A 19,550-nucleotide genomic window follows, 5' to 3' on the forward strand; every position below is an offset into this window, starting at 1 on the left:
TTTTTTTTTATTTAACAAAAAATAGCAGTTTCAATATTAACACAGGAAAGATTAAAGCCCATAAGTATGAGGAAAGTGGGAAAGAAGCAAACCTGTTAGCAAGAAGGAAAGAATACCAGCTCGAGCTTCTGATACTTTCTTTTTGTATTTTGATAAAATGCAGCTTCCTGGAGTCAAATAATTTCTTTGCTTAACCTAAAAAAAAGTAATCTACTTGTCTTCCAGGGAAGGTAATTTGAAAATATCATCAGTACAGCTTCAACTATGCTAACATCAGGGCCTGACTGTTTGTTATACCATTAGTCAGCCTTCCACAGGACTTTGGGGTGGGTTTTTTTGTTTGCTAACAGTAAAATGAAGAAGAGAAGTTTAGAAGCCCAAGTATTCTTACCTCAAAGTGCTTCTGAATTCCGTATTCTGAGGTAACCAGACAATCAAATGCTTCAGTCACCCACAAGGAAAGCATCTGGGCATTATCTTCTGGTTCCTCAATTGCACACTTTGCTAGAAACAGGTAGTAGCAGCAAGTTTCAATTACTCACATCTAAACCACTTACCAGTATTGATGAGGCTGAACTGCAGCAGTTGGATCCCTGCTTCTGATACAGAGACAATTACCTTTAGAATTTTCTAATGCTGCCTGGTTATCATTATTTTGAACATAGCTTTCTGCATCCTAAAGAGATGTATTAAAGCAGGAATATGGCAACTCACACCTAACTGATTACAAATCACCTAAGTCTGATAGCTTTCCTTAGCAAAGAAAAAGCATTTCTTCCTTGAAACTTGAGTGAAATGCATCCCCTGCTGCCATAAGTAATAACAAAAAAACAGCCTTTTAAAATACTAAGTGGTTGCTCTATTTCTTCATACCCATGTTCCACATTAGCTTGCCTTATGCACACATGAATTCACAATTATAAATTGTAAGTAATTCAGTAAAGTTTACTGCAGCACAGTTGCCTTGGCTTTTGGCCTGTCAGTTCTGTTAGCATCAGCCCCATTGCCTCAGAAGATGGGAATCAGTCCAGAGGATCAGCTAAGGAAGCACAGTTGTGTAAAGTATTACTACAGCAGCTCCTCAGTTGATAGAGCAGCAGCTAACTGGTGTAGACTTCTACCCAGGAGCCATTTCTGTGTGAACTTGAATCTGAGTTATTACAGTCTGAGTTCAACTCACTCTTACCTAGCCCCCCAAAATAGCTACTGATCAGGAAGGTTTAGGTCCAGGGCTAGCTTTTCTTATACTTGAGAAAAAATAAGAGCCATATTCAGTATTTACCAGTCATCTATTTTCTCCCATTTGGTCCCTTAATCCAGGAAAACAAATAAATGTTGCAATGTATCTGCTGCTGGAGTTCACTCAACATCTCTATAATTATCCCTGCTGAGAAACTCATTTTAGAGAGGGTTTGGGTTTTTCTCCACAGAGAATGAAAACAGATTAATTCCTTGGCAACAAAATTCTAATTAATCAAAACTGTGGCTCTATTCATTCTTAGCTTCTTCATTACAAGAAAATATCAGATGTTTGCTGCTGAAATTACAGTCTTGGTTCAATGCAAAATCAGGTGGCTCTTAGGATTTAATTATAAAAATAAAAATTAAGTTTATTGACTCTGCACAAGTGTTTATCTTGATCTGTGATTCGCTGATTAGAGACATGAATGATTTAACACGAGGCAAGACTCTCTGCAAACAACTGGAGAAACATGCTTATCTCCAGCCCAACGGACTGCCAATCATCCCAGCAAACCATCCCCCTGTCAAGAGCAGGCAGCTGCCTTTGCACCTCCTCAGCCTCATTTGAGCAATTATGTGAAGGAAAACAAAATTTTCAAGAGCAATCTGGCCCATACATAAAGGCCACCAAGGTCACTACAGAGAGGTCTACTTTTTGGTAGGTACAAGCCTCCATCGTGCTTTTTGTGATACAAGCAGTAGCCTTCATGGCAATACCTCATCCATTGTCTGAATCCATTTTCTTTGTGAGCCACATCTCTCTTCTGTTAATGCCACTGCTGATATTCCCAGAATGGAGAGTTTTTGTCCTTCTGTAATTGAATGAACCTAACCCTGCCTTCCAAGTCCACCCAAATCTCCCATTGAAATCTAGCCATCAGCCAGAGTTTGATTTGTGTGTTTAATTGCTTCAAGCTTGCCTGTCAATGCTACCTTGTGCATAGTGTCATTTCTAAAGGAAATCTTGGGCCTTACCTACCCAACAGTCTCTTTTCAATCATGTTTTCACAGGAATCCCAGCTGTTGGGAAGTGAACTAAAGCAGCAGTGGTGCTGGCTTTTCTATTTTTTTCCATACATTTCATGAATCTAGGAGAAGAGAGAACAGAAAGATGTTTCTGAACGCCCTCTAGATAAAAAACATTCCAGATTTTACCTTAACTTAATGTAAAGATGGTAGTTTGCCTAGGCTAGGAAAAACCAAGGATGCACTGGCAAAATGCACAAAAGGGAAGCAGTCTTGCTCCTATAAACCCAGGTGAGAAGCTGCATCCTCCCCTTTCTCAGGTCTCTGTACTTTTGATAAGCAGTACTTTCCTTCCTCAAAAAACAGCATTTGAAACACTTTGTCTACAAAATACTCTTCAGTTATTTTATGAACTGAAACATACAGAGCTCAGGAGCTCATTGCTGGAGGGTAGCAGATCTTTGAAAATTCTTTGAAACATAAAGATCAGTGTAGTCATTCTTCTCACTTGCTCTCTTCACTCTACTTCTGCCAGTTCTTCTGGCTACAAGTACAGCTCAACTGTCAGTACAATTCAAAGCACTAAATATTTTCTATGAATAACACAAAACTTAGGAAAAAAATTAAAAATCTCAGTCCTCTGGAAGATTAGAATCAGTTTCTAGCAGCAGTCAAACAGGCTTCCAAGCAGAGTGTAAGCTGAGCTGGTATTTTAACCAGCACACCACAGACTGGAATTTATGAGCAAAACCCTCCTGACCATCTTGGGTCTGCAAGAGTGGATAGAGTAGGCAAGCACTTGCTGTGCCAGCAAATGATACCTTGAGAGGTTTCTGCAGCAAGGCATTTAGGGAGAAAGTTATAATGAACCTCTGAGCATAGTTAAGGAAAAACAACTGCCAGAGAATAAAGCAAAGATAATTACTGTTGGCATGTTTAATCCCTTTGTGGCAGATGAAATAATTCAGCTTTGTTAAGAATCTATGTACAGAATATAGAGGAGTGTTTCAATAGAGATGGCATTTGGCAGGTGCAAATCAAGTTTCTTTCATATATTATGAGCCCTGTGGTGGATTTACTGCACTCAAGCAGCGTTCTTTTAGTGGGGAAAAAGAAACAGGTTATCTGTGCAGTGCTGAGTGACTCCCTCTACACACAAGAGACATGGGAGAACTAGCTAATGGAAAGAAAAGTCTGTTTGCAACTCATAACAGAATCCTGCTTTTAACTGCACACAGAAGAAACTCCAAATCCCCTGTTCCCTTTATGCCATTTCCAAGAAGTAAGGAATTTTTATTACCCATTCCACAAGGTGGAAACCGCAGCACAGACAAATGAGTGGTCTGACTTTCAGATGTGCTTTACTACAGAGAAGACTGGATACAGGGCACACAGTGCTGAGCACCTCTGAGAGCCAGACTTCTCCAGCTGCACAAGGTCACTCTGTAAGTAAGCCTTTCAGCTAGAAAGACAGCAGGGAGAAGGAACAAGGAATGTGGAGTCCTTATTCAATGTGTTCAGCAGCACTTCAGACTTTGAGATAATGCTCATGCACACTGGTCTCCCAGTGCGGGTGCCTACCCAGCACTGCAGGGCCTGACAGATTGCAAGAACACAGCTCTCCTGGCTGGGGTTACCCAAGAGCAGGCTTAAAAAGAGTCAGTGTGAAATAAATGAGCTATCAGAAGTTAGATCATGTCATGAGAACCTGGAGAGCAAGAAATACACTTTAGATCAGGAGATAAACCCCCAGTGAAAGACTTAGCTGTATGTTTCTCTCAGAAAAATTGATTCCCCTAAATGCCAGAGTCTGGACTGTAAGTAGAGACAGCTCATCTCTGACACACTGCAGTAACGAAATTTACAACTCACTAAAATAGTTCAGATGCTGTTACCTGCAAAATGTTTGACTACAAAGAGCAGAACGTATTTGAAGTAGAAACATTTATTGAGTGATCTCAGCTCTGTATGCTCAGCACCAGTGCTGAGGAAGTGCCCAGCTTCTGATCAGATGCCTGATGGTGAATACAGCCCCATTCCCATGCTGTTATCTTCTTTTCCTAATAATCCATCTGAACAGAAGGAATGTACCTACACAAGTGAAGCACTGAAACACTCCATCTCGATTTCTTTGTACTGTGCCATTAATATTCTTGCAGTACAGTTTCTGGTGCATTCATTAAGTTCTAATTAGCATTCCCTGAAATTAGCATGCCTGAAAAAGGCATGTGTTTGTTTAGGAATCCAGGTTTACACAATGTTTTTGTGCTTTCCCTCTCAGCCTTCACCTCAGTTTGACCAGCTGATTTAATTTGCCTAATTTTGAAAGATAATGTAACAACTGAAAGCAAATAAACTCAAGTTAAATTGAATCAACCCATTCAATAATGTGCTTAATATGATTCAATTTATGCAGACTAATGAATACAAAATTAGGTGAGGCTCGAGCAAAGCTCTGTGCAGTGTTCTGGACCAGGCACTGCCACCTCCTGACCCTGGTGCTGTGCCCTCCCATCCTGCAGCTGCACTGCTCCTGCACCCAGATTTGGGACTGCCACTGATTTCCGTCACCATTTCTCCCTGCAACCGCACCAGTTCCCAGGCCAGCAAGTGGCAGTAGAGTCTCCTTTGGTGCCTCTATGCAGCTGTGTGCCTGCTGCAGAGCTGATCTTACTGACCACACAGGCTACACACCAGTCTGAGGAGATAAAGGGTGGCAAAGAGCAAACCAGCTTAGTTGGCACAGCGCACAGCTGAGCTGCTACAGGAAGCAGAAAATAGCTATAGACAAGATAATCAGGAAAAGAAGAATGCTTAACTAGAATACAGGCACTAGAGACAATCTAATTTACATAGTCTTTATTTACAACCTTACATATAATCCTAGCTTATCATTCGTTGGATATGCCTAAACCATTAGGATACATCACGTGTAATCTTTAATCCACATGACGATGCTTTAAGTAACTCTTTAGTTGAAGCAGCATAGATAAAAATTACACATTACTCTCCAACACTGATTCCTGCCATCAGGTGGTATCTGGATCCAGCCTATCACCTGAAACTAGCAAACACTCCAAGAACCACCATGCAAAGTGCTTCAAGGTTATACATTAAAAGACCCCTTCTTAACTTGGTACTGGTGCCTCTGGTTCCCATGTCAGGGCCATACAATTTTTAACCTTTACGCCGTTCCTTTTAAAGGGCACCTAGCAGAGAAGGTAATCCCTGCTGCTTAAACTCAGGGCTACAGAGGGCAACTCAAGCAAGAGCAGGAGGAAACACAAACAGCTTAAATTGATGGCTGCAACTGAGCACACCGATTAACATTTGTAAAGCCTCAATAAGGCAAAGGCAGAGACACAAAAGTGAAGGAAAAAAAATCACAAAAGTGGCGCACACACGTCACCAAAGGAATAATTATTTCACTAATTGTAACATTAGCAATTCTTTTAACTTATGTTTTTAAGTATCTGATACTGCCTGGCAGCAAGGACGTAGGAAGGGCAGACTGTAAGGCTGACTTTGAGGCTAGAAAAGATCTCCCCCGAACAAAGGGCACGAGATATACTATGATGTGTTTGAACAGAGAGAATGGCTTCTTGATTAGCGGATAAAGGTGATTTTCAAAGCTCAGCATAAACGAAAGAAGCAATCAAGTGACATCGTGAATGTAAAATCCCCTTTTTAGGTTTCCCGTTTGATTTCTGAAACACAGGAACCCGTTTGCGCCTCATTTAAGTAATTCAAATTTCGGCAAACATGCTAGTGCATGTGATCATTCCCAGAACAACAGCAGCAAAATAATCCAAAACAAAACTATACCCACAAGCCCAAACACAACAAACACCACGTTTCGGTATTTTTAACGGTGCTGCTTGTGAGCCACGCACGGATTCCGGGGTACCAGAACATACTTTAAAACAGTCAGACCTGCTAGTGCACCCTCTGCAAAACGAGGACAATAAATGCATCAAAGCACAAACAAGAAGGAAAACCAAACGTTCCAGGCCTAAATCTCACTTTTTAAACTGAGGCATGTGTGCACTTGCAACAGAATAAGCTTCGGCTGTTACATGGTTGGTGGTAACAAGGAATGGAGGTTACTCAGGCAATTCCTCACTTGGACTTTCAGACTTTCTTGCAGAAAATTATAGTTAAATTAAAAGGTTTCGTCTTTATACAACCCGAGCCCCAATACACTAAGTGCCCTAAGTAAAATGGTTTTGAACCCTAGACGTCTACCTGCGCAGAGGAGATGTTGTAACAGCAGCGATAAGGAGGGCAGCCCCTCTGAATACGAGCCAGCTCCTCAATCGTATCTGGGGGGTACTCAGAACGCCCCTCTGCCAGAGTCAACAGCCAGTGATCCTCCTCCTTCCCCCGCAATAAGCCACACAATCAGTAAGTTATTAAGCTGCTTTTTTTTTCCCCCCCTTTTTGGTAAGAAATTTTCCTCACTGTTGAGGGCACATGAACCACTAGAGCCTGTTTACAGATGCAGGCTGAGACCACAGGCTGCCGGCGCGGCGCAGCACAGCCCCGAGTGCCCAGGGTCCCCCCCTCCACTCCGGCGCAGAGGGCGGCTAGGGCACGACGGAGTCTTTCGTTGTTTCAAAGCGCTTAAAGGCCGCAGCAGCTCGCGAACGGGCGCCAGAGCTGCAGGAGACAGCCCTGAGGGACGGCGGCTGCCGCGAGGAACTGGCGGGTCCCTGAGCGACGCCCGAGCGGCTGGGCCTCTGACAGACAGGGAGCGGCAGATAATTAGCTCCGCTAAACCAATTAGCGCCCCGTGCCCGGGCTAATCCCCGCCGCCCGCTCCCCTCACGCCGGCAGCCGTTGCGGGGAGGAGGGAAGCAGAGGCGGCGCGCGCCTTGCCCCGCGCTCCGGTTCCCGCGCCGCCAACCCGCCAAAGCCCCGGCCCCAGCCCCGCGGCGGCGGGAGGAGGGAACGGCCGGGCAGTCCCGCGCCCCCATTGGCGGCGAGGGGCAGGGTCCCGCGAGCCGATTGGCTGAGCCGCTTCCCCCTGCCCTCGGCGGCTCAGCGGGTTGAATTCAAATCGGCACCGGGAGCGGCCGTGCGGAGGGACCGGGCGGCAGCGGGGTGGTGGTACTAGTGCCGGTCTGTTCCGGCTCTCTCGCGTCGTGGGATAGACAAGCGGGTGGGCACCAGAGCGACAGTAGAGGGAGACAGCTTTCTGGGCGCGGCGCTGGCGCCAACTATTTAAACCGGATCCCGGAAGCGCCCCACCCGCCGGTGGCAGCCAATGAACAGCGGCTGTGCTCCCGTTCGGCGGCCGGTGCGGCGCGAGGCGAGACGGGGCTGGGCCGTTGGGCGCGGGCCGCCGGGCGCGCGCGGGCCGGGCCCAGAGGCGGGAGGCGACGGGACGTCCCCGGCGGCAGCGAGGGCGGCGGGAACCGGCCGAAGGTGGGCACCGCCACCGCCTGTCCACCCGGCTGGCCCGTCCTGAGGGATCTCCGCCGGTTTTCCCTGCTAAAGCTTCCCTCCTCCCGCCCCGCAGAAGCGGCGGGAACTGCGATGCGGATCGGCGCGGCGGGTGTCGCCCCCTGAGGCTGCGCAGCGGCGGGAGAATGCAGCAGGCGGGCGGGGAGATGGGCACGGGCGACAAGGTAATTCCTCGGTTCCCTCTCGCTTTACTCTGGTGGCAGACAGGGCGAGACCGCTGTCTGCTGCCGGTGCGGGCGGGTCAGAGGGTCCCTGCCGCCGGGCCCGGCGCGGTGACAGCCCCGGGGATGCCCGTTCTCAGCCGTTCGCAGCACCTCCGGACGTGAAATCAAGACGGTCTCAACGAACGCGGCTAAAATTCGTTGCATGGCAGCAGCCGGGCGCCGTTTCCCGTCACTTTAATTTCCATCCCTAACAAAAGTAACGAAAACTTTACCTGGCGACCTTAACCCATGGATTTTGTGGCTAACAAAACTTATTCTTGGCTCCCTCTTTCCCTTTTCCCTTAACGAAAGATGTTTCACTCGTTCTTTAGAGCCTTCACCCACAGGATGCTCTGCGCTCGGGCTGTATTTTCCTTAGAAGGAAAGAAAAGAAAAAATAGCCTAAAAGAAACATGGCCCCGTGTCTTCGGCTGAAGACATGGTCAGAGAAATGCTTTCGACAGGGGGGTTCGTTCGGCTCAGCGCAAGGATGTAACCTTTGCCTTGGAGCTAACAGAAAAAATCCAACTCCTCCCAATTCTGCTTTCACAGAATCACAGCCTGGTGGGGGTAGAAAGGGACCTCTGCAGATCATTCAGTGCAACCCCCCTGCTAAAGCAGGGGCACCCTGCACAGGTTGCCTGGCACCACAGTGTCCAGGCAGGTTTGGAATCTCTCCAGAGGAGACTCCACAACCACTCCAGCCAGCCTGCTCCAGGGTTCTGTCAGATTTCGACTATTAGCAGCGACTGGATTCTAGTGCTGCTGTGTTTTAACATCACAATTTTTCTTGTGTAGGAAAATCATTCTTCTGAGCCATACAAAAACGTCTGGAAAACTCCTCTGAAACAAGCAGCTACCTCACACTCGGTGTTGACAGAGATACAGCCAGACTGTCAGCCTCTAACCACTCCCACAAAACCTAAGGAAGGCCTTCCAGCAGATCCATGGACACCCACATCAAACCTGAAAATGCTGATCAGTGCAGCCAGCCCCGAGATTAGGAGCAGAGAACAGAGAAGGGAACTGTCAAACACCACAACTGAGGTCCTACAGGCAAAACACTGTTTGCAGGTCTGTTGTAAAGGTGTCGTCCTGATTTACTTTCTTTTTTGTTGTTTCAAGTTAGCTGAAGGCTGTTTGTAAATGTCCAAAGTTACACATAAACCTGCTACCACCTTTAGAAAGTTTCGATTTTGGACTATTTACCAAATACAAGTCAGGAGATTGCTTAGTTACAATAGGGAAAAGTTTGTGGTTTCGTTTCACAGCTGTTGAGGACAACAGGACAATGCTGGGCTTTTGACAGAGCTTGCAATGAAGCTGATACCTGTCTGGGTTTATTGAAATTCTCTTCTTCCCATGTAGGAGCACTTATTGGGAGAGGAATATGAAAAATCTCAGCCGAGCCGCAAAGAGAAAAGTCTGGGATTACTGTGCCACAAGTTCTTAGCTCGATATCCTGACTACCCCAGCTCTGCAGACAATAATTACATTTCCCTTGATGAAGTAGCTGAAGAGCTCAGTAAGTTGATGGTTATGCTGTTGTCTCTCATCCAGAGGGCTGAGTTAGCTCTGTAAAACTCTGAGTGCTCACTGTGTGCTGTCAAACTTCTTTAAACCCAGCTTTCAACTCTTCATTCTTAGAGCAATTCTTTTTTACAAACTGAAGGTTTGTTTTTAGTGAATTCTGAATTATGTTTAAGAATAAACATCTAAATTACTGATAATGCCAACAAATAAGCAGTTGCAGTTTTGTAGGTGTGGAGGTGATGGCTAAGATTAGTGGTTGGATTCTTGTGACAGGAACTAGCATTTTTCAAGCTGAATCTACAACTTCCTGTCCAGTCATGACATCAAAGCAAGAAACTTACTTTCTCCTCTCCATGATAATTCAACTTTCTCATTTTATATCACTAGTTTTGTATCACACCAATGACCTAGTCTGTGTTGCTAGCATTAAGCTGAAGTTTTTTTAATCAAAGAGCTATGAAATGACAGCATTCTGCAGACTGGAACAGTGATCATAGAATGGGTTGGGTTGGAAGGGACCCCTAAAGGTCATCTAGTCCAACCCCCCTGCAGTCAGCAGGAACTTATTCCTAGATCAGGTTGCCCAGAGCCTTCTCCAGCCTCACCTTGAGTATCTCCAGGGATGGAGCCTCAGCTATCTCCCTGGGCAACCTGTTGCAGCATTTCACCACCCTCATGCTAAAGAGCTTGTTCCTAACATCCAATTTAAATCTGAGGTCCTTCTTGAACTGGGAGGCCCAAAAAGGTTACAAAGCAGCTGTCTACCCTGAGTTTTCAAACTGTATGCAATGAATAATAAAAAAATGCTTTATTTTTTTAAAGTTGTGTTGAAGCCCATCTAATGGCTCTTCTGGCACAATGACTTTTAAGGAAGGCTGTCAACCCTCTAAAACGATGGGAAAGTCCTCCCAGATCTAAAGTAAGAATTAATTTGCTTATTGGTGAGATCTGTGAGGGTTATTTTCAGACACCTTTACAGTAAGGAATTGGTGAAAACAGCTTAGAGGTATTTTAGGAGGAAGGGGAAGTACAGGAAACTGATCCCTTCCCTGTGCAGCCCATGTTTCAGGTTGGTGTTTGTCAACAGACACTTTCTGCAGCAGAGATGTTCACCTTCTCCTTTGCTGTTGCAGAGGTTGAACGTCGCCGCATCTACGACATCGTGAACGTGCTGGAGAGCCTGCACATGGTGAGCCGCCTGGCCAAGAACAGATACGCCTGGCACGGGAGACACAACCTCCCCAAAACCCTGCAGGCTCTCAAAAAGGTTGGAGAAAACAACAAATACACGCAGCAAATTCAGCTGATCAAGAGAAGAGAGCATGAGCATGAATTTGATCTTGACAGTGAAAGAAAGGAAGGGATGGCAAAATCTTTCGGCTCCAATAAGGATTCAGAAATGTCTTTTGTGGAGCTCCCAGGAATGGAATTTCGTGCTGGTAATAATTCTCTATAATGCCAAGAATAATGATGTGCTTGTAATGATAAATATCTATGAACTCTATAAAAAAAAAAAACAACATTCATTGGACTTCTTTTTCTGAAATGCTGCTGCCTGAAAGGGACCATAGGTGTCTGTGGTGAGAAAAAGTGCTCTGCATGCTTTCACTTCTCTTACCTGCTCAGTCCTTGCACACCTATTTTGTTTTTACAATGCAAGAGCAAGGTGACACTGTCAAACAGTACAGAGCTGCTGGAGTGAGTCCAGAGGAGGCCACAAAGATGATCCAAGGGCAGGAGCATCTCTGTTATGAGGACAGGCTGAGGGAGCTGGGGTTGTTCAGCCTGGAGAAGACTCTGAGGGGATCTTAGAGCTACCTTCCAGTACCTGAAAGGATCCTCCAGGAAGGCTGCAGAGGGACTTTTCATAAGGGTGTTCAATGATAGGACAAAGGGGAATGGTTTGAAGCTGAGGGAGAACAGGTTTAGACTGGATCTTAGGAGGGTGCTGAGACTCTGGAATAGGTTGCTCAGGGATGTTTTGGATGCCTCCTCCCTGGGAGTGTTCAAGGTCAGGCTGGATGAGGCCTTGAGCAGCCAAGTCTAGTTGAGAGATGTCTCTGCTCATGGCAGGGAGGTTGGGGTAGATGATATCTGAGGTCCCTTCCAACCTGAGCCATTCTATGATGCTGGACATACCCAACATACCTCTGCCAACCAAGATGCAGGATTTGGTACCATTGAGAGTTAGTGACTCCAAAAGTATCAATTACTCCAGTATTTTTTTTTTCATTTGGAAGAAATTTTTTCATCGTGAAAGAAATGTTAGTTAAGGACTGTTAAATACATTCTAGAGCCTGCAGTTAAGCATCTTTAAGAGTACAAGTTGTCAAGACAATAAGGGAATGTTTACAGGGGGAAACATCTCAGTCTACTTTTGTAGTGAAACTTGGTATCCACCTCATTACCTGATTCTTGCCCTGCAGAGACACAGTTTTGAAAGTCTACATTGGCTCTGCCTTGCTGCCATGTTGTTTGTTCTTGTAATAATTGTTACTGACACGTTTTCTCACTGTTTGTAGCTGGTATGTCATTTAATCTTTGCTCCTCTCTGCTGCAGCCTCAGTAAACAGCAGGAAGGACAAGTCTTTACGAGTGATGAGCCAGAAATTTGTGATGCTGTTTCTTGTATCAACTCCTCAAATAGTGAGCCTTGACATCGCTGCTAAAATCTTGATTGGGGAAGAGCAGTTAGAAGACTTAGATAAAAGCAAGTTCAAAAGTAAGTAAAGTGTTGCTCTTGCTGTCTGCTTTTTGATCTTGCTCTAAATAGAGACATCAAGAGTAAGCTAAATGAACTATTGCAGTACAAGCTGATGTAGTGTAAAAGGCTGTCATCTTTTTCCTGCCATAAACACATCTGAGCCTCCAACACCTCACCCACACCTTGTGCAGTTTTTGATAGGGACCCACTTGTCATGGCTACCAAATGACCATGTGAGAGAAGGAAAACTCCATCAATCCTCTTTCATAAAATAATGACACAAGGCTGTTTACTGGTAACAATTTCTCTTTCCTCAAGCAATCTGTCGAAGATTTCAGCACAGAAACATGCAAATCTGTGTTCTGCTCCTGTAACTTGTTGGAAATATCAAGAAATTCTCTCAGAGCCCTGTTAAGAACTTGCACGTGAGAGGAAGTGAAACCCAGGGCTCTAACTGCCAATGATTTCTTTATTCTTTTACCCTGCTTTCACTTCTTCCTCTCCAATCAAATTAAAAGGTACTTCTAGGTCTAGGCCTTTGTATCTGCAATGATCAAAAATATGCTTGCTCTTAAGGGATCAAGAATTAATTTCATGTGGAATTGTATCTGTGCAAACCAAAACCTGATCCTTGACTGGTTTCAGTTCATTGTTTCCTTTCCACTGCATCAGGGTGACAGAGAGCATGGTGGGCAGTCAACAGAGGAGTTTTGTTGTTTGTTTCTAACCTCTGCCTCACAATAGATTGATTGATTGATTGATGCAAATTGGTTACATAGGGAGGTGGAATGAGCCCATACCTATGCTGGGAGCAACCCATAGGAAGGTAGATTTGAAGAGGGGAGATTGAGGATGGAGATAGGAAGAAATTCTTTACAGTGAGGGTGGAGAGACACTGGAATGGGCTGCCCAGGGAGCTTGTGGATGCCACCTCCCTGGAGGTGTTCAAGGCCAGGCTGGATGAGGCCTTGAGCAACCTGGGCTGGTGGAAGGTATCTGTGCCCATGGCAGGGGGGTTGAACTAGATGACCTTTGAACTCCCTTCCACCCCAAACCATTCTATGAACCTATGAAAAGCATTTTCAAGGCATTCCATCCATGTCTGCATTTCAGGTTCCACATTTTACCATGACCTTAGTTAAGCTGCACAGTCCCAAGTTCCATGAGTTGCTAGACTTCCCATTTTCAGTAGCAGAAGCTTTGGCCTGAGGACTGCAACCCAGGAGACACATGTCAGATTTGTAAAGGCTTTTCCTTTTAGCTGCAAAAAGAAGTGTTGGAACATTTTTAGTATGTTAACTGGAACTGCTATATTTGACATTTGTTCATTTTCTTCCAGCCAAAATTAGGAGACTTTATGACATAGCAAATGTTCTCAGTAGCCTTCAGCTTATTAAGAAAGTTCACCTTACAGAGGAGAGAGGCAGAAAACCAGCATTCAAATGGACAGGACCAGAGGTCTTGCCAAACACTCAGGGTAGGTGTCTGTGTCATTCCCTCATGTTCTGAGTGGGATTGCTTCTTTTTTCTGCTAGATTGTTCTTGACCAGAAGACAGTAAGCAAAAAGTCTTTCCTAGTCACATCAGTGTCCCTGATCTTTGACAACACAGCACACCAGTGTGTGACCCCATGGTGGATGTACTCGTGCTGAGACTCTTGCATTTCCATTTTTGCTGCTGCTGGTACTTGAATGACTGGAGCCCAGGCTGAAAGAACTGCTGTTACTTACTGAATCTGACATACGACGAGTATTGATGTTGGGGATTTTTTTTCTGCTTTTAGATACAAAACTTGAAACAACTTCTACAACCTGTTCCCAAGCCATTTCAGAATGCATCCCTTCCAAAGAGCAGTGTTCAAAGAACCTTTTTCCTTCCAGAGGAAAGCAGAACTTCACTCGGCATCCTTCTCTAATAAAGTTAGTGAAAACCATAGAGAACGACAGGAGAAAGGTTCAGTCTGCTCCCACCAGTCCAGTTAAAAGAAGTGCAAGTAAGTAGCTGGAAAATAGATTTCTCTGTCTTTTTCTAAGTCTGTTGTTAACTCAGATATAGTCTTGCAGTAAATATTGAGGCTTGCCATCTTCTGCTAGGAGATGTGGATGTGTGGGTCTGCTGCCTTACACCACACGTGTCATAAGAAATGCCAAGAATAGCCAAGCTGGGGAAAATCCACACTGGCTGTAAATCTGGGGCTTCACAAAGACTGATAGTAAAAACAAAACTAAACTGAACCCTGTTCAGAGTGCAAGCTCTGCAGTAAGTAGAAGCTCCTCCCAGTTTGGTGGACCAAATCCAGTCAGGGCTTGCACAGTTGCAACAATGGAAATACATCGACTGAGATCTGGACTAAATTCAGCACACCATGGGGAGCTTTAGCCTCTTCTTTCACACCAGCTACACAAGGAGTGGCAAATAACTAGTTTGTGTTCAAGACTAACAAATCCCTTTTTACATGCCACTGTCTTGACTTTGTGTGAATCTACTGGCTCCAAACTTGAGCTTGGGTAGCACAGCTGATTCTCAGGCTCTTGTTATCTTTCTCTGTGAGCTGCCCTAATCCAGGCCTGCTGTGGTCACTGTGCTTTAGATCTTCCTATCAAAGCAGTTCTGTAAAATTGCCAGAAAGCTCCTGTCATTGTTCATGTTCTTGTTAGGTAGGGGAAAAAAGTGGAGCAGAGGCTTTAAAGTTTCTTTGATGTAAGCTACAAACCAATTGATCCAAGTCCGGGCTGCTGTGGAGACATGATGTCCTCATTAAATGTGTGTGCCACAGTGAAGAACACAGCTTCCTCAAGACACAGTTTACCTTCTACAGGTGATGTGCTAACAGGTTTGGTTTGATTTCCTCCTCCAACCAGGTACTGATCAGAATTTATCAGCTTTCCCAAGTAAAATGGCTCAGGTCCCAGCAATTGCTAAACATCAACTGGAAGGACAATCAAAGTAAGTTTGCAAAAGTGTTAAGGTGAGAGATTTATTTTGTCATTTGCCATTAAGCTAAAGCTGTGTTCAGTGGAGCTGGGCAACAGTCTGCTTAAAAAGGGCAAGCTCTGTCACTGCAGGCTCTTTTTGTCACTTATTTTCTCTGCAGTGGGTTAAGAATGACAACTGTATGTTCAGTCTTCGTGCTGCAGAAAAGAATTTGTCAGGGCATTCATTTCTGCACAAAGGTATTAAAATGTGTTTGGGCTTTTTGTTTATTTTTTTTGTGTTTGTTTGTTTGGGTTTCTTTTTAGGAAAGAAAAAGAGAACAAAATGAAATTGTCAAGACCAGCTTTGGAATGTCATCCCTCCTTGCCTGAGGTAGTCCCCAGGCCAGAACCTCCTAGCAGCACAGCCCCCTGTCAGCAGGCAGCTCTCACACAGCCACTGGGTGTTTGTCCCCCAGGTCACACCTCAGTCTCACCAGTAATTCTACCTCATCCTCATCCTGGTGTTTCATATGCAATATATCTGCAGCCTTCCCAAGCCCACACTGTGACAAGGTACAGCCCAAGTGTCATGTTGCAGCCTCTACCATGTGCTAATGTCACTGGAATTAAGAGTGTTAATTCCAAAGTATTAAATCAAATCACCACTGAGGAAGGGGACAATCAGATAGCTACAGATGATCCAAAATCCTTGACAGCTAAAGAAAGGCTACTTACAAAATCAGAAACTTCACCACAGAGGTACCTTAAAAGATCACAGGCAGTACAAGAAATTAATTCAATTAAAAGGTGCAGAAGAGATGAAGAAAGCCTGGATACTAATCTGGTAAGTCACATTGCTTTGTAAATGCCATTTTATACCTCAGTGATGTTGCCACCTACTTGTGATTTTAGGAGCCTACCAGATGCTGTCAAACTGGTAAAGAAATTCTAAAAAAGCCTTCCTGGGGAGTATTCTTGTCACCATGTAAACCTTTAACTTATTCCCAGAGCATTTGTGCTGCAGCCCTGCAGAACCTTCGCTTATATCAATCAATCAATAGGTCCTGGTGGCATTTGGATCACCAGACCTTGTGTCCTTCACACCCACCCTTCTGGTGGGTATGGAAACTGTTAAAGGCCAAAGCTGAAGTTGCCTGCTGGTGGTGTGTAGGTGTTTTGGATAAGATTACACCCAGTTGTTGTGTTTGGTGTTTAGGGGACTGGGGGTTTGTTGCTTACATTTATAAACTATCCCCTAATCTTGCTGGTATTTGTGAAGCTTCAGGCAGGACATTCAGTGTAACACATATCTGAAAATCCAGCATCAGGCCATATTGTTCTCCTTGTTCACCTCTCTCCCTCCTCCAAATTCTTCCTTCCAAGAGAATGTGTCAGAAGTACAGATCTTAGTCAAAATGAAACATCTCCCAACCTCTTATCAGTTGATGCCATGATTCTGGAGTGGTTCAGGTTGCTCACCTTCATAAAACAGCTGCCATTCAGCCTTGGCTTTAGAGGTGTTAGGAGGGACAGTGGACACATAAAAGTCACTGGAGAGGGAATGTCCCAAAATCCAATTTCCATCCAGTGATCTACACTATTAATGTCACCAAAATACAGCACATGAGGAGAGCAGAAGGTTCAGGAGCAGTTGATGCATATGGAGAAAGTGGGGCTGGATTGCTTTTTACTCAGCTGCTGAATACAATTGTTTCTCTCATTTATTTGGCTGCTTTAAATTGTGCTTGACAGAACACTCCTAAAACCTCACCAGCATGTTGTGACAACTTGTGATGACAAACATCCCTCAGCTGTACAGGAGCCAGAGGGGATGACAAGATATTTTTGTAGTACAAACCTGGGAAAGAGGAGAAAGGCCAAAGCTGCTTTCCTGAGTCTGAAAATGTACAAATATTGTAGAGCTGTAATTGAGAAGGCTGAGTCTTAGAGTGCTTGCTTTTGTTTTTTCTTTTTTGAAGGGAGAATCCAGTCCCAATGAAAGTTCACCTTCCAATAGCTCACAAATGAATCATGAAATGGACAATTCCCAGGAAGAGAAACAGAACAAACCTGAAACATTAGATCAAAACAAGGCAACTTGCTATGACCAGTGTAAAAGAGAAGACAATCCAGAAGAGGAGGCCAAAATCAAAACTAAACAAGACATACCTGTAGCATTTGCCATTCCTACCCACGAGGTAAGTTCTGTCACACACCACCCACCACATCTTGCCATCACCTGAAGCCTTGGCCAAAGAAACAGAACTATGATGAGCTACACACCCACAGATTGCCTTTGGCTGGAGGTTTTTAGTCTGCTTTTAAAACCTTGTTTTGTAGGATTGCAGAACTTCTATTTCTGCACCAAGTACACAAATAAGAGGACACAAAGTGACTTTCAGACTTCCACTGGGATGAAGATCACAACTGACACTAAGTAGAGGAAGGCAACGTTGGGATCCTTTACATCCCCAGTCCTTTGTTTGTGTATATTTAGTCTCAAATACTTTTGACTCACAACAAATCACAGCAGACTCTGCATCAGTAAACTTTGCTGTTCTGCAGCTCAGATACTGCAGTGGAGGACCTGAACAAAGAGCAGTTCTGCTGACAGAAGTAGAACTTGGGAAATGCAAAAGGACTTCCAATATTTGTCTTAAGGGAAAAAAAAAAAAACAACAACAATCCAAGAATGAGGTGACTTGATGATTACTGGGTCCAGATGTTGCTTCTGGAAAAAGCAGTATTCAGTATCAGCACTTTCCTTTTGTTTAGTCTAATTGCAGTGTGTTAGTCCCAGATGGATCTCCAGTTCCTGACTGAGGATAGCAGCTGGAAATGGAGCCAGCTTGAGTGTGTGCTTGAGTCAGTTCTAACTGCAGCAGAAGGTGGTACAGACATGGGCCATAGGATCCTGGGGATATAGAGTCTAAAGAAGGAGGCAAAAGAACTTCATTTCTGTTGCTGTCTGGGTTAAAGGTGCACTGGCTTTCTTTTTCAGACATTCTTTCCATCTGGCTATCTGATTCCTCTCACTCAGTGCAGCCATGGCAGCAAGGCAGGCTTTGCTGACAAAGAGAAAGCTGAGGTGTGCCCAGTTCAGCACACTGCCTACAGCTCACCCATCACTGGTGAGTAGCAAACACCCATACAGTTGTCTGACTCAAGGGACTGTGGGCCAGGTTCATCCTACTGAGGGAAGGAAATCACAGCACAACAGCTTGAGTCTTGTTTTTTAATGCCCCACCACACTGAATTTCTGTGTTTCAGGTGTCATTCCAGTGACAGGATCTGAACTGAAAGCAGTTAACATTCCTGCTTTTCATATAACCCCCTTGAACATCATGCTGTCACCAACTTCTATAGCTGCTGCACCTGTACTGGGCAACTCCTGTCTCAGTTCAAGCAATGCCAGTTCTGCCCAAATCCCAAGTTCTTCAGTGCTGAACTTTACACTGCAACACATAGGACTAATACCTGCTGGTGTGCAAGTTCCTGCAAACCCTTTTGTTCAGCATGTGCCAGCCTCTTCACAAGCAGAAAACATTACCCACAGCTCAGAGAACACGAGCTTGCAAGAAGAGAAGGCAAGTAAAAATATACTGCCACTTGTTGCCTGGGGTGGGTCAAGTGGGAACTACAGAGCAGCAATTCTTTTACAGCAGGTGAGACTGGAAATAAACATCACCTTGAGCTTTGTAAATCAGGACTGCCCCAGAACAGCTGGCAGTGGAGGCCAGCCTAAGGCCAGTGTAAGTGAGAGATTAGAAAGGAAGAACAAGTACCTTAGCTGTGAAACAGGAGCCAGGTGGAAGGTGACAAGAGTCAGCTGGTGTTGCAGAAATCTGAGATGGCACTCAGGAACAAATTGTCTGTTTGTGACTTGATTTTTTTTCTTCATATTATTCTCCCAGTCCGCTCTTGAGTTCTTGCATTTAATGTGAGCTCTTTGGTAGGGTGGGATTGGAGAGGATTTACCAAGGAGATATTTCTCCACAGTTTCTCTGCTTTGTGTAATAGTGTTGCCTAATATCTGCCTTGTGTTAAAGGAGTTGGGAGGGGATTAGAGAAACCATACTTTGAATTCTTTTTATAGATATACCTATAGATATATCATGGAATCATAGACTGGCTTAGGCTGAAAGGGACTAGGGATCATCTACTCCAACCTCTGCGCCCTGGGCAGGGACACCTCACAACTAGACTTGGCTGCTCAAGGCCTTCTCAGCAAAAAGTTTGGGTTTTTAACTTCCAGGGAAAAAGTGAGTTTGCAGGCATCCTGAACCTAGAAATCACTTTTTCCCCCACTTCTCCTTAAATGAAAGTATTTGTCTTTCTTCCCTTCAGCCTCCTGTTCCAAAGGAAGCCCAAGAGCCCCAGACAGTCACAGAAAACTTTTTCCGCACACCAGGAGGGCCAAACACAGAACCTCCACGGTCTGCAAAATCAGATGGCACTGCTGGAATCTCTCCAGGCACTCTGTATATTCCTCAACGAAAACTTGAAGTCTCAGAAGACTAA

At 44.8% G+C, this 19,550-nt stretch overlaps 1 protein-coding gene across 1 annotated transcript; it reads left to right on the top strand.

Annotated features, from left to right (window-relative positions):
* Positions 1 to 7,799: 7,799 nt before the first annotated feature.
* Positions 7,800 to 19,550, top strand: E2F8 (E2F transcription factor 8). Its single transcript, XM_054390618.1, has 13 exons — positions 7,800 to 7,838; positions 8,676 to 8,951; positions 9,246 to 9,402; positions 10,544 to 10,849; positions 11,971 to 12,132; positions 13,454 to 13,591; positions 13,898 to 14,107; positions 14,976 to 15,060; positions 15,354 to 15,873; positions 17,009 to 17,227; positions 18,031 to 18,160; positions 18,300 to 18,616; positions 19,377 to 19,550. The coding sequence occupies exons 1-13, from the start codon at positions 7,800 to 7,802 to the stop codon at positions 19,548 to 19,550; spliced, it is 2,733 nt and encodes a 910-aa protein (XP_054246593.1).

Source organism: Indicator indicator, chromosome 21 (genome assembly GCF_027791375.1).
Source record: "Indicator indicator isolate 239-I01 chromosome 21, UM_Iind_1.1, whole genome shotgun sequence".
In the NCBI taxonomy this organism is placed as follows: Eukaryota; Metazoa; Chordata; class Aves; order Piciformes; family Indicatoridae; genus Indicator; species Indicator indicator.

What these genes read in the sequence shown, in the direction of transcription:
- E2F8 (XM_054390618.1), top strand. Translation starts at nt 7,800, where the DNA reads ATGCAGCAGGCGGGCGGGGAGATGGGCACGGGCGACAAG. An exon ending in AGGAATGGAATTTCGTGCTG is followed by an intron (nt 10,850 to 11,970) that starts GTAATAATTCTC and finishes TCTCTGCTGCAG; the next exon opens with CCTCAGTAAACAGCAGGAAG. An exon ending in AAAGCCTGGATACTAATCTG is followed by an intron (nt 15,874 to 17,008) that starts GTAAGTCACATT and finishes TCTTTTTTGAAG; the next exon opens with GGAGAATCCAGTCCCAATGA.